Source organism: Drosophila suzukii (genome assembly GCF_043229965.1).
Source record: "Drosophila suzukii chromosome 2 unlocalized genomic scaffold, CBGP_Dsuzu_IsoJpt1.0 scf_2c, whole genome shotgun sequence".
NCBI classification, from domain to species: domain Eukaryota; kingdom Metazoa; phylum Arthropoda; class Insecta; order Diptera; family Drosophilidae; genus Drosophila; species Drosophila suzukii.
Window position 1 is genome coordinate 14,480,642 of NW_027255896.1, and position 27,348 is coordinate 14,507,989.

Genomic DNA, 27,348 nt, shown 5'->3' on the forward strand with positions numbered 1-27,348 from the left:
TTGTTAGGTTTCGGTATGGGAATAATGGTGGCTGATCTACATGTATGTGGGTATATACCGGAGTCTAGCATTTGATTGAAGATTTCCAAAAGTTTGGTTTTCAGGAGGGATTGTAAATTTTTGATCATAGGGTATGATACCCTGCCTGCCCCAGGGCATTTTCCTTTTGCGCTTGTTATTGAGGATTCTACTTCGTATCTACGCATGTAGCGGATGGAGACAAGGAATCCGGGAGATAGGATTCTGACAGATACCGATTTTTTTCTAGTAAATACTCTGCTGAAAAGTTTGTGTCGGAAGAGTATTTGGACCAGGAGTGGGCAAACACTTCGGCAATGTTGAAGGATCCAGATTGGGTACCTGAGTCGGACTTTATATATTTGAAAGGTGTGGGAGGGACTCCAGCTAAGCGTTTAATATCGGACCAGACTTTCTTTGAGGTGGATAACGGGGAGATCCTGGAAGTAAATTTTTCAAGGCAGTCACGTTTGGCCGAGAGTACAGCTCTTTTAAAGAGCGTTTGCTTTTTTGTACCTGATGAGGTTTAGGTCACTCTTGATAGCTTTATATGAGAAAAACAGTTGTTGCTTTTGGTCCTTTAGTTGTTGGAGCTCTGAGTTCCACCACGGTACTTTGGCTGTGTGACTCACTCGTTTTGTTTGGGGTATGCTGCAGTTTGCAGCAGCTCGTATGGCTTTGGTCATTTGCGCGACTTGCTGATTTAGGCAACCGGTTGTCCAACTTACTGCTGATTTTTCGCAGTTATCATTGAAGCGTTCCCGGTTGGCTTGGTCAGTCTTATATTTAGGGAGTGGTCGAGTATTATCGGGGTTAGTTGGTGTAGCGATATGGATGGTGATAGGGAAGTGATCACTGCCATGGAGGTTGTCTGATATAAACCAGCTACATCTATGGGCTATCTGTGGGGATATCAGTGAGATGTCGATGTGAGTGAAGGTGAATGTGTGTCCCAGTAATTGGCATGACAGGTGCAAGGGTTTGGAATATATTTCGTAACCCTAACAGTGTGCCAGGAAACGTCTAGTTTGGTCGGGAGAGTGTAGCGGTCAAATGTTACGAGAATTTTGCCAAATGGTTTGGGAGTGCCATCGATCATTTTTGTAAACTTAAAAACACTGTGAACGTTTTGATATTTTAATTCCTCAACAAATCATTTTCTGGGATGTTAATTAAGCAGGGTGCGTAAATAGTGCCTTTAACAAAGTTAAGCGTGTTATGGATTTTGCACTCTATATCGCATAATCCAAGTAAAGAGGTAACTTTGGTGAATTTATCACTGACTTCTTTGGAATTGACAAGCATGAGAAGGTTTCCATCACGGAGAGTGGAGATCGATGTGATGACTTTACTGATGTGCTTAAGAGCTCTATGGATTGCAAAGCAGGAAAACTCTTAAATAGTTTTGGGGCAGTTTTTTGATGAGACGACTAAGAATCTCGGGTTTTTAAGTTGCGTTTCAGGGAGGTCGGGGAATTCTACTGGAAGTTTCTGGTATTGTCATTTTTTCTTGGCTTTGAAGCTAACGCTAAGGCTGGCAAAGCGGTTATCCCCTAAATTAGGTGGCCAGGGGGCCATGGTTCAAGGGTAGTTAACTTTGAAAATGGGATCTTTCTATTCACATGTGCGCGTTAAAAGGAACAGTGGTATGGGCGATAGCCGGGCGATGGGATTTCGTGATAAGCAAAGCACTGACAATTGGATAGGCACAGACGTCCGCACTCGAAGAGAGATAGTCGGTGACTGAGTTGTTTTATTATGCGTGACCGTTTTGTTGATTCAATTAGGGTTGTAGATGATATCTGTTAGTGTAACCTGTATTCGGTCTTGTGGTCAAAAGGTGTTGGTTTGAGGGATATTAGACCGCATACTTTTGTGGTGAGATACAAGCGTGAGTTCGAGATCCTCCCCCTCTTTAGCGAGCATTAGATGGGAAAGTGAGCGTGAATATCTAAAGTATGTTGCTACTTACTTGTATTAAGTTAAGGGGAGGGTAATCTTAAATGTTTCAATTCTATAGTGGAGGTGGAGGTGGTGGTGGTGGTGGTTCCTAACAGAATATACACAAGACAGGTATTGATGAGGACAATACATTTCAGTTAAAATTTGTATTCTAGCATCAAAACTGTAGGAGCCACAGTTTTAAGCGGTTTGTGGGCGTTAGAGTGGGCGTGGCACATTGCTGAATTGCTCAAGAATCTGCACGCCAAATCTCAATAGCCTAGCTCCTTTAGTTTGCGAGATCTCAGCGTTCATCCGGACGGACGGACAGACAGACATGGCTAGATCGACTCGGCTAGTGATCCTGATCAAGAATATATGTACTTTATGGGGTCGGAAACGCTTCGTTCTGCCTGTTACATACTTTCCGACAAATCTAGTACACCCTTTTACTCTACGAGCAACGGGTATAACGGGTTTTTATTTAATCATATTTGTGTTAAATTAGTTTCCATTGAGTTTTTTAAATAAATTAATGTATCCTTCCCCTCATTATGTGCAATTAATATTGAGGTGAAAAAGATGCACGTGAGAAGGGTCGCAAACCATTGTATCCAAAGGATGCCTCGTTATCACAGGTGCTGCTGTGAAAGGTCGCACACCCAAAGTATTCAAAGATGATTGCCTTAGAGGGACCTGTCCGATCATGTTGGGGAATAATGTTTTCTATGATTGTAAAAATAATTAAGAAATCAAAAGAACCACAATTAAATAAATCTCACAAGCTAATGATTCTCAGATGTGGAATATTTTCAAACAGCCTTTTTTTCGCCCCAGAACGTTTAACTGGTAAATTTTCTAAGATCTCTCCTTTCCACAAACGAGTCATAAGCATATCATAAAAGGAATTCAAGCAAGAGCTACCCGAACATGCGCACCTGTCTATTACCTCAACGGAATATAAGGGACACATGCACAAGTCTGAAGGCGCACGCCCATCGACAAGATCATGGGCCTCACTTCAACGACCACACAGCTGACTAGCTCTAATACGTCTCACAATAGGGGTTGAAATCACGACCGACATATCTCACTCAAGGAAAATATTTTCCATTTTCCGTACCTGCAATTTTAACTCAAAATAAAAGGTCGGAAATTTATTTTGTAGCATTATAATAGATTTATTCATTTATTTTGGTATTGCGAACATGTTTTATTATATATTGAAATTAATTTTCTGGCTTCATTTCAGCGATTTGCATAGAAGAGGCAGGCGCACTTTTCCGAAGTCAATTCAGGATTACAAACCGTAAAATGTTCACCGTTACTCGTAGTTTTTAATCATGTCCACCTTGATTCATGAACATAGTTTTTGTGTTTAGGAGGTATTTAAAATGCTGACCAATTAACTCTCCTTTAAATTGTTCAATAAATTGGTCAATTTCCTCATGAAACTTCATTTGGTTAATTTTGTTTTCTTGCACATCTTTACACATCTAGTCTTAACTTTAAAATAATGTATAAAAATTATTTTATTGTTTTGAATCTATTTTTAAAAAATATCAAAATAATGTATGCATTGTTTAGAGCACAAACCCCGCCCTTAAGGTGTGTTTCACAATAGGGAAACCGGTTTCCTTTAAGCCTGTTTAATGACGGGCAGCCCATTTCCTCAATATTAATGAGCTGACGACTCTCAAAAAACGTCTGTAGAAATCGTTTCTTTTCCACACCTTTACATATAATTTGTTTTCCCCTTGTAATTGTCCTCAGATACTTTCGAGTTTGTGGGAAACTGTTTTCTCCATCGTTCCAAAAAATTTTGTGATGTGTATTGGTTAACCAAATTGCAGTCTTTGGAGATTTTGTAGTTAGCAAAGTAAAATTATATGGTGGTTCTATTTAAAAACTATTATTCAAGCTTGGATCTTTTTCGAAAACAATTCCAATTTCCTTTAGAATAAAATTATTATTATCAAAGACAGTCGACGTTTTGACTCCGAGGAGATTAGACGTACTTTTGTCATCGCAGAGCAAGTGATCGCAATACCCAAGTTCTTTTTCAAAAATCAAAATCAAAACAAAATCCAAAAAAAAAACCAAAAACAATTTCTGCACAGAAACCGTTACATCAACATCACACCACGGAGGGCCGCAGCCAGCCCGAAGCAGCTGCAATGAATCGACCGCCGGACTTAAATGACCGCACACAGTGCAACGAGATACCTTTTTATGAACCAAAATTCATTGTTATAACCAGATCCGATGAAAACAGTTTTGAAAAAGTGTCACCGTTTGTTATAAAGAAAGTGATAGATTTCACCTGTGGAAGCGAAGTAATATCTTGCCAAAAAACTCGAGCTGGAACACTGCTAATTAAAACGAAGGGATTATATCAAGCACAGAGATTATTAAATCTAAAAGCATTTCATGATTTTCCGGTAACAGTATCCGAACACAGCAGTCTTAACTCCACCCAAGGAATAGTTTATTCAAACGACTTGCGAGGCATCCAGGAAGACGAAATTCTAAGAGAGCTCTCATTTCAAAAAGTTACAAAAGTAGAAAAAATCCTGAAGTTTATTGATAACAAACCAACTGAAACCGGCCTTATTAAATTCACCTTCGCAACAACAAGCCTACCACCTACTTTGAAAATTGGCTACGAGAGTGTTAAGGTGCGACCCTACATCCCCTTGCCCCTTAAATGCCGCAACTGTCACAGACTGGGACACATAACAAAAGCATGCAAAAGCCCAAAATTATGCTCCAATTGCTCATCTGTTGACCATACTACCGACAAAGAGGAATGCTCCAACAACAAATTCTGCATCAATTGTAGAAATGACGTAAACGACGAACACAACCACAGCCCAACAGACAAATCGTGCCCAGCCTTTATTAAACAAAAAGAAATAACAGCAATTAAAGTCACCGAGAAAGTCGATTTTAAGGAAGCCATAAAAATATACCATTCCAGGCATATCCACAAACCAACATCATACGCAAAGATTGCTGCTAATCAAAAAACAACCAGTACTCAAGACCAAAACAAAGAAAACTCAGTAAACCATAAAATCCAACACCAACAACGACCTATACGGAACTACGATGACATCTTAAGCGACGAATTGGAACCTTCTACATCCAGAACAGCGACACACCGCCGTCCCGTAACCGAATGTGAAAGCGGCGACGAAGACATGGAGGTCGACCGAATTGATGCCTACATTCAAAAGATCACCAAAAAAGACGTTCCAGAATCAGACCGTAAGCTGAGAAGCCAAATTAAAGATAAATCAATAGTATCTAAAGAAAAAAACACAGCCAACAACTCACACGGTGGAGTAGCTATGCTAGTCCACAACTCTATGCAATACGACCGCCTTACAATGAATCACGATTTCGATGCAGTAGGCATAGTCCTACATTCCAAAATGAAAATACGGCTAATAACAACCTATATCCCACCAGATAGAAGTTTTCAGATTAATAACTTGGTTAACATGTTTGGAAACCCTTACGAGAACACAATAATAACGGGGGACTTCAATAGTTGGCATCAAAGCTGGGGGTCGCCTACAAACAATAGAAAAGGAAATATTATATTCAAATACATCATTGATTCAAACCTACTCACTCTAAACGACGGATCTCCTACCCACTTTTCAACTCATAATTCGCTGACGCACGTTGATCTTACAATTAGTACACCAAATCTTGTCACCCACTCAAAGTGGAAAACAGACGAAGACCTCTTTGGAAGCGACCATTTTCCCATACACATATCTCTGTTTGAGGATGTAATGGAAAGAGAAGGTTATGGACAACCAAGATTTAAACTAGACGCAGCTGACTGGTCACTTTTTTCCGTCCTTACGGAGAAGTACCACAATCTAAGAACAAGTAGCAACGAAGTAAATCAAGAAGCAGCAAAAATAATTAAAATTATAAGACAAAGTGCGAACATCTCTATTCCACAATCAAACCCCAGCTTTAACAGAAAGAAAACAGTACCTTGGTGGAGTAAAAACCTTGAAGAACTCAAATCCAACAAAAACAGAGCTTGGAATCAGCTAAAGCGCTGTATTACCACTGAGAATATAATACACTTCAAGAAAACCAAGGCCCTCTTTAGACGACAGTTAAAAGAATCAAAAAAGATAGCACTACAAACTTTTACATCGGAAATTAGCCCAAACTCTACGACTGCTAGAATGTGGTCAAACATTAATACTTTCTGTGGCAGGAAGCTAAAACATGACATCCACTGCATTTCCTCTCCAAATGATTCATCCCGAAACATAACTGGCAAATCGGAAATCGCTCAAACCTTTGCAAACTACTGGTCAGAACAAGCAGCCGACGAGAATTTTAGCTCAGTTTTTCAACAGAAAAAATCCCAAATAGAATCGTCAACTACTCTCTTAGCACCGTGCGCAGAAGCACTGATGATAGACGATAATATCTCTTTTATAGAGTTCTCCAGTGCGTTAAATTCCCTCAAAGGTAAAACTCCTGGCCGCGATAGAATATCATACCCAATGTTAAAGAACCTATCAAACCCTGTAACTCAAAGACTCATAGAGCTATTCAACAATATCCTTAACAGCCACATACCTCAACAATTTAAAAACAGCACAGTCATACCCATCCACAAACCGAATTCCGTAAAGACAGCAGTAAGCTCATACCGCCCCATATCCTTAAACCCATGCATGGCAAAGGTCATGGATAAAATCGTTGCGAACAGGCTGTGGTGGTTTGCTACCAATTGCAAGCTCCTCGATAGCCGTCAACTTGGCTTTCGAAAAGGTATGTCGATATCTGAGTGTCTAGCACTGCTAGATCATCAGACTAACGCTGCCCTATCGACAAGAAGACATTTGTCAATAATAAGCTTGGACTTCGAAAAAGCATACGACAAAATTGGAATCCATACGATAGTAGATGAACTGATCAGATGGCGAATAGGTTCTAGAATTCTAAGATATGTCATTAACTTTCTCAGCAACAGAAGAATAAACATAAAAATAAGAAACGTATATTCAGAAAACAAACCTTTTCACAATGGCATACCACAAGGATCACCCCTATCAGTGATACTCTTCCTTATCGCGTACAATAAATTGTGCCGCACGATTGCTATCCACAAGGAGTTCAACTTCTTTTCCTACGCCGACGACTTCACTATAGTAAGACAAGTCAGGAAAAGGACCATGAACGCAAACATAAATGCACTTTTCACTGACATCCTAAATTGGTGTAGTTATTCTGGCGCGAAGCTTTCCATCTCCAAGTGCAAGCACTTACACATATGTAGAAAAACCAACTGCAATTTCAAAATCAACTCGACCGCTTACCCTCTAAGCTCAAGCGACCACATAAAGGTTCTTGGTTTAACCATAACCAAGAGATACAGATGGAAGAAACATATTGACTCACTGACAGTCCAAATCTCCAAGCGTCTCAACATCATAAAATGGTTGGCAAGCCAGAAATACAACTGCGATACAAGGACTCTTATAAGCCTCACAAATGCCCTAATAATGGCCAAAATCGACTACTGCCTCCCTTTCTACGGAAACTGCCCTGCAACATACTTAAAAAAACTTAAAGCCAATTACCACTCAGCCTTAAGGCTGGCGTTTGGAGCATTTCGCACCACCCCCATCAACAATCTCCTTTTCGAAGCCCAATTGATGCCAATAGAGCTAAGGTTTGAAATGAGCATAGCAAAGATGTGCAAGTCATTACTGTTCTCAGCAAACACCCCAATCCAAACCATCCTACAAAAAATAAAGAAGTCTATACGAAGACCCAGACTCCAATCAGTCTTACGTAAAGCATTCCAATTCTCCAAAGATAATGGCACATTTACGCCACCTATAAAACCATACAAGCAAAAGACACCACCATGGTTTTTCTCAAAAGACACGGTTAACCTTTCCCTGCATTATACAACAAAGGCAATCACTCCGCCAACAGTATACCAACAAAAATTTATATCTCTCAAGGAAAACTTTCATAACTACGGATTTATCTACACGGACGGTTCCAAATCAGCCCAAGGAGTATCCTATAGCGTCACGACAGAAACAACAGTAATTAAAACAGCCATTCTTCCGACACTCAGCTCAATTTATACAGCAGAGGTGGCAGCCATCTATGCTGCATGTAAATACGCTGACAAGCAAAAGAAAAAAGTGGTTATCTGCTCTGACTCCCTATCTGCTGTAACTTCAGTTACCAACACCAATAACCAATCTTTCTATACCGTTCGTATTCGAGACATCCTCAACCGCCACCAACCAAAGATTATATTACTGTGGATTCCAGGCCATAACAATATTCCTGGTAACGACACAGCAGACCTAGCAGCAAAAGAAGCTCACAAATTCCCACAGGTTATGGAATGCAACTATAACTTTACAGACACACAGTTATTCATTAAAAATACCTTCAAAAAACAAATGGAATCGATCTGGCAAAACGCATCTAACCACTACAAATATTTCAACAAAAAAAAATTATCAATTAAAGATTACACCATCCCATCCGAAGACAACATCAACAGCAGAGATCTCACAAAATTCTTAAGACTACGTTTTGGACACACAAGATACACCCATGAGCATGTTCTCAATAAACAACCCCCACCCCAGTGCGAGCACTGCAGTACGCGAAACAACGTGCGGCACTTTTTCCTAGAGTGTCCAGTTCATGAAACTTCAAGAAGCAACACCCTCTCCATAAAGTCACCTGATGCCCTATCCCCAAAATCCACCAATATCGCCAGCGCCAATGTTTTCATCAAGGCCATACGCTTATATAACAATATATAAATTTTGTAAATAACCATATATAAATACACTTTCTCAGAAAATATGTAAATAACATCCTCCTAGCTTAAGGCCCAGTAGCTATAGCTAAATTAAGTGGTTGGTGGCAATTTGCAATTGTCCCAAAACCAGAATATAAATAAATAAATAAATAAATATTATCAAAGAAACCTTGAAAATCAATTGGAACAGTATCTTTTAACATTTTTCTAATGTTAAACAACTCGTTGTACTAGCTCGTAATGGGTTATATTCAACTAATCGGTCATGGATGAGGAGAGTAAGCTTGGGTATTTTCATGACTTGGTGTCTTCAGTTCTATTGAAATTCTCACTTCAATAGGACCAGTTTTCACTGATTCGTTTTGATATGAAAAATCAACTACAATAATAGGGGCCTTCAATATAAATTCATTTGGGGTCAAAAATGGTTGTGACTCACGATTATAGTAACTAGAATGAAAACTTGTATACATTTCATATAGGTAAGTATACTGATTCTTACTAAAATCGACATTTAGATCATCATATGAATATGACTCAGAATTCAAGTGAACTTTCAAGTTTGATAACTCATTTGTGATAAGTTTTCCATTAAGTGTAAATCCAATTATGGCAAATCTTGGTTTTCCGCGGTTAGCCGACAATTTCACATTCCAGCTGTGTTGTGGGGTTAACATATGAATACCAACTCCGGAATGTGATTGGAAGGTTTACACCACCTTTTATAATATCGTACATGTCAATTTTTGGAAAATCGCTCGGAGTTACATGGGGAATTTTCCAGGTTATATTCGTCATTTCCAGTTTAATAGTTTTGTTGATTTCTGATTTATTTAAACACATCGCCAAGAATCTTAGTTAGCATCAACACGACTTTATGTTTACATTTTAACAAAACTTTTTTATAATCGTCAGCAAATCCCCAAAAATTTTTTAATTGTACTAAAAAGTTGAAGTGGGGTCCAATAGAAATTTCGACTCCATTACTCCATCCAGAATTTAATAGATATTAACTTTGAAGATTATCCAGAGATATTAAATTTTTTAGGGTAGTAGTCATACCGACATGAACTTGACACGTTGGACATGTTGTATTTAGTTGTTACCTAGCAGTATTTTGATGGTTACTTTCTGTTTAGTCTTGTATTTGGATGGATACTTTTTGTATAGTACCTGTACAGTACTTGGTTTTGGATGGTTACTATCTGTATACTATCTGTAGTTTTAGATGGTTTTAGATGGTAACTAACTGTTAACAAGTGTTATAAGTTGTTATAGTCTCTTATTAAGAATTATCAAAGCACACAAGTTAATGTTTCTCAGATGTGTTAGCCAAACATACTTGCAGTGAACTATCATTACCTGACCGTCATCAAGGTCACATGCCCAAGACCCAAGGCCCAGGACGACTGGTAAGATCATACATCTCAAGACCATTGACCTCATTGAATAAAATACTTTCCCTTCATTTGTACCTGTAGTTTTAATTACAGTCAGAAACAAATTTTGTAGGATCATTTAATATTTTTTTATATATTTTATTATTGTAAACATATTTTATTAAATTCATCATTCCTTATATATTATATATATTTGTATATAATTAATTTTCTGACTTCATCCCTCTGTAAGAAATATATCGGTTATTAATCTTCGTTCCAAACGCATAGTTTCGCTTGGTTCCCATAGATAGATGTAAAATAATTCTCTGAATTTATTGTTTCTCAGATGTTGGATTATTTTTAAAGCATTCATTTGTTCTATCCCATATTAACATTATAACATATTTAATTTAATTTCTGATTCAAGTTTATGATAGAGGTGTTGGGGCCTGAAAATATCTGCTTTTGTTGCCACTATTTTTCTAGTTCTATTCTATTTGTATACTAATTGTATGAGTTACGCATCATTGTCTAAGATTTTGAATAACTTTAATAAACTCTTTAATTACAATACTCATCTGGTTTTCGTGATTCATGATGGCGGTTGAGCTGCTTGGACTTTGATTACTAGCAGTTGTTAACTGTTATGATTATTATTAGATGGTTACTATCTGCTTAGTAGATGCCTACTAGTTGCTTACTGGTTGTTGTTAGGTGGTTACTAGCTGTTTAGTAGATGTATACAAGTTGTTGACTAGATGTTATGAGCCGGTTACTAGCTGTTTAGTATCTGGTTTCTATATGTTTAGTAGATGTATATAAGTTGTTTACTAGATGTTATTAGCTGGTAACTAGCTGTTTAGTATCTGGTTTCTATATGTTTAGTAAATGTATACAAGTGGTTTACTAGATGTTATTAGCTAGTTCTAACTAGCTTTTTAGTATCTGTTTACTTGATGTTTACTAATTGTTATTAGCTGGTTACTAGTTGAAATTAACTTCTACGAGCAGTTATAGTCTTTTGTTAAAAATGATCAAAAATTCTTGATCGCTAGACGACTTTTGATGTGAAGTAAAAACTTACACTCTGATTTTCAATGTGTTTGCTGTGTACGTGAGAAAGAACGCACAACCAAAATATCTGAAGATTGATATATAAATCTTAGAGGAACATGTCCGATTACATTGGGGAAAGATGTATTCTCTGATTGTAAAACTTTTTAAGAAATTAGTTGTTCACAAGTTGTCTAAAAGCTGTTTGGAAGCTGTTTTCATAAACAATTTTATTCATAATGACAGATATGAAGAATATATAGCTACTAGTACATACCACACTTTAACTAGTATATTGTAAAAATAAAAAGTTTTCCTTCTTTCATATTCTTTCGTTTTATGTAGGTATAATCCCATAACTATAGTTATTAGCTACAATAAAATGTCTAGAAAGATCAAAAAACGATATAAAACTAACTATAATTGGGAAAGTAATTGAAATTGTAAATCGTAACACAGTAATAACAAAAAAAAATGTGATTATCCTATTATCTATCACCATAACATATGTCTATACCCACACCTAAATGATCAATTGTATCCTTTGTCCAAAATGTCTGTGACTTTCACTTACAAAGTTGTCACCGATAATTTAAATTCCATTAAGCATAGCACCCATTGCTAACCGTACCGTAACCCCAGAGTCAAGATGGTTACCTACAATAAACACAGGTGGTGGTGTAAAGGATTGCAAAAATGCCTCGACGCAGGCGCAAAGGTCAAGGTATTAGAATAAAATTCTTGGAATATTACCCCTTCATAAAAAAGGTCATAAAAATATAATAAGGAAAGTATTTTTTATAACTGTATTACTGTTACCAACAACACAAATAGTTATCTTACAAGGGATTGCTAAAATCCCTCGACGCAGGCGCAAAGGTCAAGGTAATGGAAAATATTCATAAAATATTATCCCTTGACCAAAAAAAAAAAACAAAATAATAATTGAAAATTTTTTCTACTTGGATAATACAAAAAACATATATTAATTCAATACTTTGATTTTTCCATCAAAATGCCTGATAAAACTAGTTGTTAGACATTCTCTAACTTATTGAATAATAAGTTTTAATGTGCCTATTTAATTTACCAAAAACAGTATTAGTCTTCTCTAATAAAATTGATCTTTTGGATCCCTCTAGTTCCCCGAAGGTGAAATATATGTTGCTCATATTTAATAATGATGGTTTGCCAGCCCCGACCAACCTCCGCAACATAGATGGCTACTTGTATTTCATATTTAAGATATTTCCATCCTTCTCTAACTAATATCCTTTTATCCATCATGTAAACAGTTTTAGAATTGTGTTGCATGCTTCAACTCCTAGCCACACCCACCACTGTAACAGATTTGACTTTTCCAATGGCTGCCCCCAGCTACCTAAACTGTACATTTCATTTGATTTTCCTTTTTCCTTTTTAAGCAATGTACACCATTTTTAAACTGGTTTTAACCTTCCTCTTTAATGACATCCTCTACTTTATTTTCGTTATATTTCTGATCTTTTCCTAACAGTAGGCTGTTAAACATTTATAATTTTATGGGATTATTGAGCACCCCAAATCCCAGATAATAACTCATAACATGTAACTAGCAGAATATAGTCAAAGATATCAGACTCAAAAAAGTCAAGATTTACCTACAATTCAATTTACCATCAACAATCCCTGGAGAACAGTTTAGTACTTGCAGTTTAATACTCTAATTTATTGATTTCACTGATTCCCGCTGGTGAATACCAATTTTTAACAAGATGGCTGCCAACGCCATACCATTCAGACACTGGTTTACAACCTCATAGAACTGATTTTCAAGGTATATGTAATGGACAATATTTATTTCCGTCTCTTTCCTTCTAATCAGTATTAAAAAATTTCAAAAACTGGTTTTGGAGTTTATTTTATTCTTTCAAATAAATTATAAAAAAATTATTAAGCCAACAGAGATAATAATGTTTTTATGATAATATCCCATGAATAATACATAATTCTTATTTGCATATTTTAAAAATTATTTATTTCAGAAAATTATTCATTAATCGCATTCAAATAATTTTCATAATATATCTTACAATTTTTAAGATTTATCAATACAGTTTTCCAATTATTAATATTAAATGATATTGCATCATATCTATTTTTAAGATTAAATATTAAGGTAGGATCGTCCTCGCGAGACAGAGCGCTGACCAACTCACATTGGTCTGCCTCACCATTAAATTTAAGACATTCTAAGTCTGATATTGAATCCCTTATACGAAAAATCATCTCCTTAACTTCCAGTAGCAGTCGTGACAGCGGATTATTTTCGATTTCCGCATCGTAAAGATCAATTTGTTGTTGATACTTCGTTGTCTCCATCGTCAGCTCGGTGATTCAATTTTCCACGTTTTCAATATCAACGATATGGGAACCGATGTTGTTTTCGCTCTCCAAATCCACCAAGCGCCATCTCAGGATGTCCAACTCTTCTATAATATCGCGACTCCTTGGAAACTTTTAAAATTTCCTTAAAGATTTTTATCTCAGTCAACAAATCTTTATTTATTTGAATGTCACTGTGGTTGATTTGGCTGTTGATTTCAGACATCTTTTGACTTTCGATTCAAGTTCTGTACTGTTTTAGGTTATGTAATCTCATTAACCAGGAAAAGACAGAACGTAGAATGGAGCAGGTACTTTATCTCCAAGTATCAAAAACAGATATTACCAGGTCCCAACACCTCTATCATAAACTTGAATCAGAAATTAAATTAAAAGACGCTCCTATGTAAGAGAACAAATGAATGCTTTAAAAATAATCCAACATCTGAGAAACAATAAATTAAGAGAACTATTTTATATCTATCTATGGGAACCAAGCGAAAACATGCGTTTGGGACGAAGATTAATAACCGATATATTTCTTACAGAGGGATGAAGTCAGAAAATTAATTATATACAAATATATATAATATATAAGGAATGATGAATTTAATAAAATATGTTTACAATAATAAAATATATAAAAAAATATTAAATGATCCTACAAAATTTGTTTCTGACTGTAATTAAAACTACAGGTACAAAAGAAGGGAAAGTATTTTATTCAATGAGGTCAATGGTCTTGAGATGTATGATCTTATCAGTCGTCATGCGCCTTGGGTCTTGGGCATGTGGCTTTAATGATGGTCAGGTAATGATAGTTAACTACAAATGTGTTTGGCTAACACATCTGAGAAACATTAACTTGTGTGCTTTGATAATTCTTAATAAGAGACTATAACAACTTATAACACTTGTTAACAGTTAGTTACCATCTAAAACTACAGATAGTATACAGATAGTAACCATCCAAAACCAAGTACTGTACAGGTACTATACAAAAAGTAACCGTCCAAAAACAAGACTAAACAGAAAGTAAACATCAAAATACTGCAAGGTAACAAATAAATACAACGTGTCCAACGTGGCAAGTCCATGTCGGTATGATTACTACCTTAAAAAATGTAATATCTCTGGATAATCTTTAAAGTTAATATCTATTAAATTCTGGATGGAGCAATGGAGACGAAATTTCTAAGGGACCCACTTCAACTTTTCTGTACCATTAAAATTTTTTTTGGGATTTGCTGAGGATTATAAAAAAGTTTTGTTAAAATGTGTTTAAATAAATCAGAAATCAACAAAACTTTTAAACTGGAAATGACGAATATAACCTGGAAAAATCCCCATTTAACTCCGAGCGATTTTCTAAAAATGAAGATGTACGATATTATAAAAAGTGGTGTAAACCTACCAATCACATTCCGGAGTTGGTATTCATATGCTAACCCCACAACACAGCCGGAATGTGAAGTTGTCGGCTAACCGCGAAAATTCCAAGATTTGTAATAATTGGATTTACACTAAATGGAAAACTCATCACAAATAAGTTATCAAACCTGAAAGTTCACTTGAATTCTGAGTCATATTCATATGATAATCTAAATGTTGATTTTAGTAAGAATTAGTATGCTCACCTATATGAAATGTTTACAAGATTTCAATCTAGTTACTATAATCGTGAATCACAACCATTTTTGACCCCAAATGAGTTTATATTGAAGGCCCCTATTATTGTGGTTGATCTCCTATTGAAGTGAGAATTTCAATAGAACTGAAGACACCAAGTCATGAAAATACCCAAACTTACTGTCCTCATACATGACCGTTTAGTTGAAAATAACCCATTAAACGGACTAGTACAACGAGTTGTTTAACATTAGAAAAATGTTGAAAGATACTGTTTCGATTGATGTTCAAGGTTTCTTTGATACTAATAATAATTTCTAAAATCTAAAAGAAATTGGAATTGTATTCGAAAAAGATCCAAACTTGAATAATAGTTATACCCGTTACTCGTAGAGTAAAAGGGTAAACTAGATTCGTCGGAAAGTATGTAACAGGCAGAAGGAAGCGTGTCCGACCCCATAAAGTATATATATTCTTGATCAGGATCACTAGCCGAGTCGATCTAGCCATGTCCGTCTGTCCGTCTGTCCGTATGAACGCTGAGATCTCGGAAACTATGAGAGTAACAATACTGGGATTAGGCACGCAGATTCCTGAGATTCCTGCGCAACGCAAGTTTGTTTCAGTAGAATGCCACGCCCACTCTAACGCCCACAAACCGCCCAAAACTGTGGCTCCTACAATTTTGATGCCAGAATAAAAATTTTAACTGAAAGGTAATGTTTTCATCAATAGCTATCGATTTACAAAAAAAAAAAGTTTGCCACGCCCACTCTAACGCCCATAACGCTTAAATCTGTATACCGCCGGTAGGTGGCGCATTTTAATCTCGGTTTGCTGCTTGCATATATCCATTTAGCTGAGTAACGGGTATCTGATAGTCGAGGTACTCGACTAAAGCGTTCCTCCTTGTTTTTTATTATACCCGTTACTCGTGGAGTAAAAGGGTATACTAGATTCGTCGGAAAGTATGTAACAGGCAGAAGGAAGCGTTTCCGACCCCATAAAGTACATATATTCTTGATCAGGATCACTAGCCGAGTCGATCTAGCCATGTCCGTCTGTCTGTCTGTCCGGATGAACGCTGACATCTCGGAAACTATAAGAGCTAGGCTATTGAGATTTGGCGTGCAGATTCCTAAGCTTATTACGTAGCGCAAGTTTGTTTCAGCAGCGTGCTATGCCCTCTCTAACGGCCACAAGCCGCCCAAAACTGTGGCTCCTTCAGTTTTGATGCTAGAGTTAAAAATTTAACTGAAATGAATTGTTCTTATCAATACCTACCTCGATACACCCAAAAAAATGTTTGCCACGCCCACTTTAACGCCCACAAACCGCCCACAAACTTCAAAGAATCGTAGGTATGAACGCGGATATCTCGGAAACTATCAAAGATAGAGAATTGGGATCTCAGATTTAGATTCCGTAACTTTGAGCGCAGCGCAAGTTTGTTACGCAAATATGCCACGCCCACTTTAACGCCCACAAGTCGCCCAAGCCTGTGGCGCCCAATATTTTCATGCTAGATAAAAAATTTTAACTGAAATGTATTGGTCTCTTGAATACCTATCGATTGATCTAAAAAAAATTGGCCACGCCCACTTTAACGCCCAGAACGCTTAAGTCTGCTTACCGCCTGTAGGTGGCGCATTTCAATCTCGCTTTGCTGCTTGCATATCTCCATTTCCCTTCGGTCCCTTTAGCTGAGTAACGGGTATCTGATAGTCGAGGTGCTAGACTGTAGCGTTCTTCCTTGTTTAATATATAACCTCCTACGCTTGGAAACAACATTTATTAGATAGTTGTGAGTTTCGAATTTAATTTTATCATAATCGGACGACTGTGTCATATAGCTGCCATATAAACGATCAGAAAATTGGTGGGAAATTAATATGAAACAAATTATAGCTTCGGTGTTTTTAACATATAACCTCCTACGCTTGGAAATAACATTTTTTAATTAGTTCTGAATTTTGATTTTAATTTTATCAAAATCGGACGATTATACCATATAGCTGCTATAGGAACGATCGGAAAATTGGTGGAAAAATAATATGAAACAAATTATAGCTTTGGTGTTTTTTGACATATTATCTTATACTATTGGGAATATCATTTTTATACCCCTTACTCGTAGAATAAAAGGGTATACTAGATTCGTCGGAAAGTATGTAACAAGCAGAAGGAAGCGTTTCCGACTCCATAAAGTGTATATATTATTGATCAGGATTACTAGCCGAGTCGATCTAGCCATGTCCGTCTGTCCGTCTGTCCGTATGAACGCTGAGATCTCGGAAACGATACAAGCTACAATACTGGGATTAGGCATGCAGATTCCTGAGATTCCTGCGCAGCGCAAGTTTTTTTCAGCAAAGTGCCACGCCCACTCTAACGCCCACAAGCCCCCCAAAGCTGTGGCTCCTACAGTTTTGATGCTAGAATAAAAATTTTAACTGAAATGTATTGTTCTCGTCAATACCTATCGATTGCTCCAAAAAAAATTGCCACGCCCACTCTAACGCCCATAACGCTTAAATCTGTCTACCGCCGGTGGCGCATTTCAATCTCGCTTTGCTGCTTGCATATCTCCATTTCCCTTTGATCCGATTAGCTGAGTAACGGGTATCTGATAGTCGAGGTACTCGACTATAGCGTTCTTCCTTATGAACTACCATATGATTTTACTTTGCTAAATACAAAAGCTCGAAAGACTGCAATTTGGTTAACCAATACACATCACAACATTTTTTGGAACGATAGAGAAAACAGTTTCCCACAAACTCGAAAGTATCTGAGGACAATTACAAGGGGAAAACAAATTATATGTAAAGGTGTGGAAAAGAAACGATTTCTACAGACGTTTTTTGAGAGTCGTCAGCTCATTAATATTGAGGAAATGGGCTGCCCGTCATTAAACAGGTTTAAAGGAAACCGGTTTCCCTATTGTGAAACACACCTTAAGGGCGGGGTTTGTGCTCTTAACAATGCATACATTATTTTGACATTTTTTAAAAGTAGCTCCAAAACAATAAAATAATTGTCATACATCATTTTAAAGTTGAGACTAGATATGTAAGGACCTACAAGAAAAAAAAATTAACAAAATGAAATTTCATGAGGAAATTGACCAATTTATTGAACAATTTAAAGGACAGATAATTGGTCAGCATTTTTAATACCTTCTAAACACAAAAACTATGTTCATGAATCAAGGTGGACATGATCTAAAAACTACGAGTAACGGTGAACATTTTACGGTTTGTAATCCTGAATTGACTTCGGAAAAGTGCGCCTGCCTCTTCTATGCAAATCGCTGAAATGAAGCCAGAAAATAAATTTCAATGTATAATAAAACATGTTCGCAATACCAAAATAAATTAATAAATCTATTATAATGCTACAAAATAAATTTCCGACCTTTTATTTTGAGTTAAAATTGCAGGTACGGAAAATGGAAAATATTTTCCTTGAGTGAGATATGTCGGCTACTTGCGAGTTGTTGCGCGGTCGCGATTTTAACCCCAATTGTGAGACGTATTAGAGCTAGTCAGCCGTGTGGTCGTTGGAGTGAGGTCCATGATCTTGTCGATGGCCCGGTTGTGGAAAGGAGAGATCTTAGAAAATTTACCAGTTAAACGTTCTGGGGCGAAAAAAATGTCTGTTTGAAAATATTCCACATCTGAGAATCATTAACTTGTGAGATTTATATTATTGGGGTTCTTTTGATTTCTAAATTAGTTTTACAATCATAGAAAACATTATTCCCCAACATGATCGGACATGTCCCTCTAAGGCAATCATCTTTTGAATACTTTGGGTGTGCAACCTTTCTCACGCGCACAGCAACACCTGTGACAATGAGGCAAAAGGGTACGTCATCACACCCTTCCCCAACATGATCGGATATGTTCCTCTAAGATAACAACCTTAGGATACTATGTTTGTGCGACCTTTCTCACGTGCACCTTTTTCACCTGACTATTAATAGCACATTCTGAGGGGCAGGATACACTAATTTATTTAAAAAACTCAATGGAAACTTATTTAGCACGAATATGATTAAATAAAAACGTATATGACTAAATAAACGATATCATTTGTTTTTGTGTATATTCTGTTAGGAACCACTACCACCACCACCTCCACCTCCACTATAGAATTGAAACATTTAAGATTACCCTCCCCTTAACTTAATACAAGTTAGAAGCAACATACTTTAGATATTCACGCTCACTTTCCCATCTAAAGCTCGCCAAAGAGGGGGAGGATCTCGAACTCACGCTTGTTTCACACCACAAAAGTATGCGGTCTAATGTCCCTCAAACCAACACCTTTTGACCACAAGAGTGAAGACAGGTTACACTAACAGATATCATCTATAGCCCTAATTGAATCAACAAAATGGGCACGCATAATAAAACAACTTCCCCCTCCTCCTCCTAAATATCGTTTTACAAATTCCTACGCATGACAAAAGGGCAAGCATAATAAACAACTTCCCCCTCCTCCTCCTCCTCCGCCTAAATATCGTTTTAAAAATTCCTACGCATGACAAAACACCCCTCTCACACTCCTACACACCCTTTTCGGGTAAAAATCACTCTAAACAACCACAAATTCCTACGCATGACAAAACACCCCTCTCTCGCACTCCTACACACCCTGTTCGGGTAAAGATCACTCATAACAACCACACATTTTTACGTATGCCAAAACACCCCTCACACACACACACCTTTGAGGTGAGAAAAAGACAAGACAAGACATGACAAAACACCCCACCCCCACTTTCACCATTTCTTTGGGGTGATCCTCACCCCCATCCCCTTTTTCCACACTTTTATTACTTAATTATGCTAATTAGGTCATTAAAACACCTGTGTGCAACCATGCGTGACTAACTAGGGTCACCCCCACCCCCTTTTTTGAAATGATTTATTACTCAATTATGCTAATTAGGTCACTAAAACACATGTGTGCAGTCATGCGTGACTAGTTAGGGTCACCCCCACCCCCTTTTTTGACTTTATTTATTGCCTAGTGAGACAGGGCCCGTATTATTCTACTACTAAAGTTATTGAAATCTACGGCAAAACTGCAACGAGTCGGCGATGAGCGATTTTAGTAAATTAATCAAAGAACTTATTATGGATGTAATGACTCAATTTGGGGATGGCGCTCAAAATCACTCGAAAAGCAAAGTACTAATTTGCTGAAAAAAGCCGAAAAAATCAACGAATAAATTTCATTTAGGATACAAGAAGGACATACGATCTATTTTATATTTTTAACTTGTTGAAAATAATGACTTCTAAGTTTTGTGAAGAAGTCGAACAGCTATATCAACATCTTTGACTTCTAGATTTTATTAATTTCCAGCAATATTTGATGAATTTTCCACTTGGAAAATACGGTAAAAGAAAACTACTTGCCCGAATTATTATAAAAATGACTGCGTACTCGGTTTGGTAATATTCTTAAAAACAAAAATCGTTTTTTTTGCGAAAAATTGGATCGGCTGGCCCAGTGTGCATGGGTTAAAGTGAATTGAGTTTCACAAAACAAACACAATTAAAACTTATTGTTTCTTTATAAAAAATATGTGTTTAAAACTTTAAAGCGATATTAGGAAATTTGAATTTCTAGTAAAAACAGGAAAGACTCTGTATTTCCACTTAAATAGCATTGCTCACCTACTGAACGTTATCTGCTTTAACACGGGTACCAAATGTTATTTTGGGACACTTTTACATATTTCTGATCTAGTAACGTTGTGATACTTATCACGAGTGAAACAAAATAAAGTGTCTTCGGTCAACCATTTGTTCATTTTTTTTAATAGAAGCTGAGCTGAGACTGGTAGGCTAGGGAAAAATTATTGAGCATGTTTGGAGAGCTATGGTGTAAAATCAAATAATGCTTCGAATTGATTATTTTATCATAATATAATTGTGATAGGCGTCGGCGACAAAAAGTATTCTTTCGGGCTTTGTACCTATAGAGTTGCGTACAATAATTGTTTCTAAATACATTTTTTAATTCATAAACAAGCAAAGAAGATAATTAAAAGAAATATTTCTCTATCTCTTTATGCGTTTCGTGTATTTGTTTTTTTTTAAATAAAAACATAAACTTACAGGTGCCTACCTTTTGACAGCGGAGATGCATTTGGTCTATTGTTGCTGTTGTGGTTAGTACTCTGGCTGGATAAGAAGGTAGTTGGCAGTCCTAGAAGAGAGGCTAGGACATCTTCTAGTGAGGCGTTGCTTAACGACCGCTCGGGTGCTATATTAGGTATCAGTTATTTTTAATGAAATGCGCATGCCACACACGGACGTATTTTGTGAATTCAAAACAACTAAAAACAAGAAATACAGACAACTTCGGAAAGCCGAAGTTTATATACCCTTGCAGGTCGTTTCTCTATAAGAAATGTATGAGCAGAACTTTAAGACTTTTAGAAAACAAACAATGCAGATCGCTATAATAAAGTGGCTCGACTATCAGATATCCGTTATTCAGCTAAAGGGACCAAAGCGATATGGACCTCAATGTATGGTTATGAGGGCGGCAGACAGATTCAAGCCCTAAGGCGCTTGTGGGCTTTAGAGTGGGCGTGGCAAACTTTTTTCGAGTCAATCGATAGGTGTTGATTAGAACAATACATTTCAGTTAAAATTTTTATTCCATTATTAAAACTGTAGAAGCCACAGTTTTCGGCAGTTTGTGGGCGCCCTGGCGACATTTGTTCAAATGACAGTTCGTTCTTATTACTAATACCTATCTACACTGGTTAGCATAAGTATTTTTACAAAAGAAAAGTTAAATATACTCATAGTTTGAACTTACTTTGGCATCAATGGAAAGGTAATTTAAATGCCATTTGAATGATACAATACATTTCTTAGCCCATTCAGTATTTATTGAAAAGGCCGCTAGGGGCGTTGTAGGCCAAGTGGTGCTATAGTAGAAGATAGGTGGCGCTATAGGCTAGGTGTGTTAGTCAAAAAAGCTGAGTTGCTTTAAGCATATCTCCAACCTTCTCGCTCCTCCTTAAGCTGAGTATATAACAGTCGAGGCCATCGACTATAGCGTTTTCTCTTGTTTTTCATAATATTTTCCTTTCATTTTCTGACTCATGCTATGACAGCTGTATGATATACGTATATTATTTTTTCCGATATTTCCTAAGGGATCCATAAGGTACAGTGGTATAATCCGGTACGTTCCGACATTTGTATATACTACAAGCAATAGAAAGGACTTTTGTATAAGATTCATCTCGCTAGCTTAAACACTTATTGATTAACCTGCGTAAGAACGGATAGACAAATAGACGAGTATATATCCTTTTATATAGCTTACTGCATAGCAAATTTTTGACTGATTTATATACCCACTGCAAGGGTATACATATCAGGACTAACTTCATTTTATTTAAGAAACAATTCTTAAACTATGTGATACACTGAGAAAGTGTTCTGTCCAATTTTGCGTGCAGGTGACAGAAAATAATAATAGAAATTTTAAATTAAACTGCTCAAATAACTATGCACAATATCAAAAGTAAGCCGCATTTTATATACAAAATGTTATGTAGATACTATATAAAACGTATTCTCTAATATATACAAAAATAATTGTTCAAAATGGTTTTTAGTGTTTATAAATAATTACTTCTTATAGCACGCAGAGTGCAGTCAGAGTGTCTGTCTATAGTGGAAAACATTATCCCTTTTTGCAAAAGCATTAACATCTTTTACTCGAATAAGCAAAATAAAACAGTATTCGTCTTTTTTTATCCTGCACCATTTAGTTTTTAGCGGGGTCAAAAGTTTTGCGCACCTCCTAATAAACAACCATAGCTTAAGATATGCTTGAGGAATCTGAATTAAACAGTATCATGTGAAAAAATAAATGTCTTATAATGTCATAAACAGCACTTAGTGCCAATTAAAAGTTGCTACAAACGAATTTATAGCATGACAAACGAACATAAATTTAAAATGCGAAGCTCTCTGCACCCGTACAAATTAATAAATATAAACACAACGAAGAAAAAAATGAAAAACTGTATTTTCAACTATATGTGGACTAAGGATATCTATACGGATTACAAGAGTGAATTTCAGTTATATTTAGATGGTCGTATGAAGTTTGATTGGGTGGGCAATTCATAAAAACAATGTCGTAAATAAAATAAACAAGTACGAGTCGCCAGCTTTTGTTAAATCTACTGCGGCCAGTTGTCAGAAATGTATGGCGGACTCACCGCCACCGCCGCTGAATCCGTTCATGCGAAGGGGCGGTTGATCTGTGACGACTATCGGCGAAAGACTGCCATTTAGATGCAGTTGATGCGATTGGCACTGGTGGAGCTGCTGTTGTTGTTGGCGTGATAGTTCGGGAGGTTTGTTGTCGATCACGGGTGTTTGCGGCGAGTCCAGGGGTCGTGTGCCCACAAAGCTGCTCTCCAGCCAGCACTTCCTGCAGTAAACAAATAGTCGGTTTTGATACCAAGTTAGTTAAATCAATATGTGATGAAAGCGAACATAAAAAACCCTGGACTTGTGGGAAGCAAGTATTTTCTAGCCTACGAAAAGCATTCATTGAGTATATCAATAATATTTCTGATGGTTCTTTTTTTGTCTCACAAATTATGTATTTCCTAAGCTAGTTTTCCCACACAGAAAAACTGTTCTTGGTAAAGCTAAGAGAAATTGTTGGATGGATTGTCATGGATAGCATTTTACAGAAAATTCAACTAAAATTGTCTATTCAAGGTTCCAAAAAACAAGAAGAGAAAACACTGAAGTCGATGCCATCGACTATCAAATACCTTTTACCTATTACTATTAGCTAAGAGAAGTGCAACTGTTCACAATTGCACACCCCGCAACGGTGCCCCCTAGCTCGACCACTTTTTGCTTTCTGCTGAAACAAACTTGCACTGCGCATGAAGTCCAAGAATCTGCATGCCAAGTCCCAGCACTCTAGCTCTTATATTTTCCGAGATCTCAGCGTTGATACGAACAGACGGACAGGCTTCCCTCTACCTGTTACACACTTTCCGAAGAATCTAGTGTATTCTTTTACTCCACGAGTAACGGGTATAACTATAGTTATAACTACGCAGCGCAAGTTTATTTCAGCAATGTCCCATGCCCACTCTAACGCCCACAAACCGCCCAAAACTGTGGCTCCTACAGTTTTGATGCTAGAATAAAAATGTTAACAGAAATGTATTGTCCTTATCAATATATATCGATTAACCCAAAAAAAATTTGACACGCCCACTTTAAGGCCCACAAACCGCCCACAAACTTGAAAAAATTGTTAGTATGAACGCGGATGTCTCAGAAACTATAGAAGTTAGAGAATTGGGATTTCAGATTTATATTCCGTGGCCTTGTATGCAGTGCATGTTGGTTACGCAAAGATGCCATGCCCACTTGAACGCTCACAAACCGCCCAAATCTGTGGTGCCCACAATTTAATGCTAGATAAACTGAAATGTATTTGTCTTGTTAGTACCTATCGATTGATCCAAAAAAAAAGTTTGCCACGCCCACTCTAACGCCCACAAGCCGCGTAAGCCTGTGGCGCCCACAATTTTCATGCTAGAAATAAATGTTAACAAAAATGTATTAGTCTCGTCAATACCTATCGATTGACCCCAAAAAAAGTTTGCCGCGCCCACTCTAACGCCCATAACGCCTAAATCTATCTACCACCCAAATAACCATATATTGAGATCGCGGGTAGGTGGCGCATGTCAATCTCGCTTTACTGCTTGCATATCTCCATTTCCCTTTGGTGCCTTTAGCTGAGTTGTCTGATAGTCGAGGTACTCGACTATAGCGTTTTCCCTTGACGAAACTAATACATATCAGTTAAAATATTTTTCCAGCATGAAAATTGTGGGCGGCAAAGGTTTAGGCGGTTTGTGGTTAGAGTGGGCGTGGCAAACTTTTTTTCGATAGGTATTGACAAGACCAATACAGTTCAAATTTTGTATCTAGCATGCAAATTGTGGGCGTCACAGGTTTGGGCAGCTTATGTGAAATCCCAGTTCTCTATCTTTGGTAGTTTCCTAGGTATCCGCGTTCATATGTACGATTTTTTAAAGTTTAAAACGGGTTTAACGGGTATAAAAATATATTGGTTTACGCCAAGCGCTGTAGTATTTAACTCCGCTGGAAGTTTAGCATCGAACTTTTACAGGAACACGATCAATAAATGTCATAAACTTTCTGCAACTAATCTTTTGTAAAATATCAACTTTTGGAAAAGTTACATTCTAATAACGAATCGTTCGTCACTATACCCTACACTCCCCTACACAAAAAAACTATGAACACAGTCATTCAATTTTGCCACCTAATAAATATTGAGTAAAGAGCAGTGCAATTACAATTCTTTGGTCTTCTTTCTTCTTTGATATTTAAATAGAAGACAGATGCACAAGACGAAACTTAGTGGAAAGGAAGAAGCGGGCTCGGTAAAATCAAGAAGTAGGGCAATGCGTAAGAATAGCTTTTGAACACGCTGAACGCGACGGATATGAAAGGTCCCAGTCGTGTTCCAAAAAAATTCTGCGTACTCTAATTTTGACCGAACCAAAAATGAAAATAAGCTAAGTTCGGTACATGGGCCAGAGAATTGAGTCGGATTGCGCTTTATGAATCCATATATTGCAAACGTCTTAGGAACTGAGTAATGGGCTTGTGTGGGAAGGCGGTTTAGCTCCCCGTTGTCAGGGTTCGGGACAGGAATTTATATATTACTAGTTGGCCTCTCGATCGATAATTTTTTCCGCTCCCAAGAAAGAAGATCGCCTAGCTTATTTGATTTTATTCTTAACTTAACCAATATTGAATATTTAAATGTTAGAGGAATAAGTAAACTTCATGTATTCTCTGCGGGAAAGTCTGTGCGATATCCTTCGGCGAGGGGTCCCGGTTCCTGATGTGCTTCGGAGGTTTCTGTTGTGCTTCTTAGGTTCCTACCACCCGGTCCCTGTGAACCCGTGACTAATGTGGCTCTCGGTGTGACGATGAAGTGCGGTTCCTTCGTCGTGGTCTTGTGGGGGGTAGTGCTCTGTTCTTGTACGTGGGACGTGGATTAGTATGTTGAGTTAGTGGGTTAGTCAGGGCATCGTTGTGTTCGTGTGCCACTGGTCCGTTTAATCTCTGGGTTGAGAGGCTGAGATATGTCGACTGGAGGGAACTCGCAAGTACTGGGACCGATTCATAAACCGAATCCCGACTATGCGAGCATGACCGGTTCCGGAGTTGACCCATAGGGAATCGAGTTCTACGAGGACCGTTTCTGAACCGAATCCCTATGGACACTGGCCATCCGATTAATAACCGAGGATGTCGGTCAAGTACTAAGTTGTCAACAGCTACTAGCTCTACCAGTGACTAATTACAAAGTTAGGTTCCCGAACACTTACATTGATGTCTTCCTAGATCGGCTGCCGAAGCCCCTTTTATACGCGTTTCTGGCTGATTACTTGTTATGGGGATCCCTTGTGGTTGGGCGCGCGTTCAAATGTGATCACTAATTGGCGGATCGGTGTAACCAGCCTGTTTGTAGTTGGGCGCGAGTTCAAATGTGATCACTGATTGGCGGATCGGTGTGACCAAGCTGTTTGTGGTTGGGCGCGGCTTTAAATGCTAGGTCAGACTTCGGAATTATTTTTATATTAATTAGTGTAGGGCGAATTTATGTTTAGGCGACTTGGTCGTCACAACTATTTAGAAAATGTGTTCAATAAGGAGAAATATAGACTCTAACATAGTTCCTAAGTCCAGGCATTCGTTTTTTGTGACAAGAGATTAGTATTAATAGAATAAAAGCAGAAAGCATTATTTATACGTTTACTGTATCTAACTGAAAATATTTAGAGCAAGAATGGATGCTATTTTCGGCAAGCCGAAGTTTCTATTGTATGTACAGAGCTTTATGACTTTTAGAAAACTAAGAACTAATTAGAGAAATTTTAAGATAATGTTCCATTTCAAATTACTACCGTATATGATTACTGGAATCGAAGTATAACGGTCTTGGTATTATTTTGACATTAATTGTTAAAGTCCTTCAAAATTCGTA

The 27,348-nt window shown here is 37.3% G+C and overlaps 2 protein-coding genes across 2 annotated transcripts in view; one reads left to right on the forward strand and one right to left on the reverse strand.

The window, feature by feature from the left end:
• Positions 1–27,348, reverse strand: part of LOC139354007 (uncharacterized) — a 978,888-nt gene that overhangs the window by 49,044 nt on the left and 902,496 nt on the right. Inside the window, exons 7-8 of the mRNA XM_070998212.1 lie at positions 23,504–23,718; positions 21,379–21,516 (exon numbers count right to left, since the gene is read on the reverse strand). Of these exons, the coding sequence (XP_070854313.1) occupies positions 21,379–21,516; positions 23,504–23,718 (353 nt within the window). The remainder of the gene's footprint in view (positions 1–21,378; positions 21,517–23,503; positions 23,719–27,348) is intronic.
• The window catches only part of LOC139354014 (uncharacterized), a 145,992-nt gene that overhangs the window by 17,400 nt on the left and 101,244 nt on the right, over positions 1–27,348 (forward strand). The gene's annotated exons all lie outside the window — the stretch shown is intronic.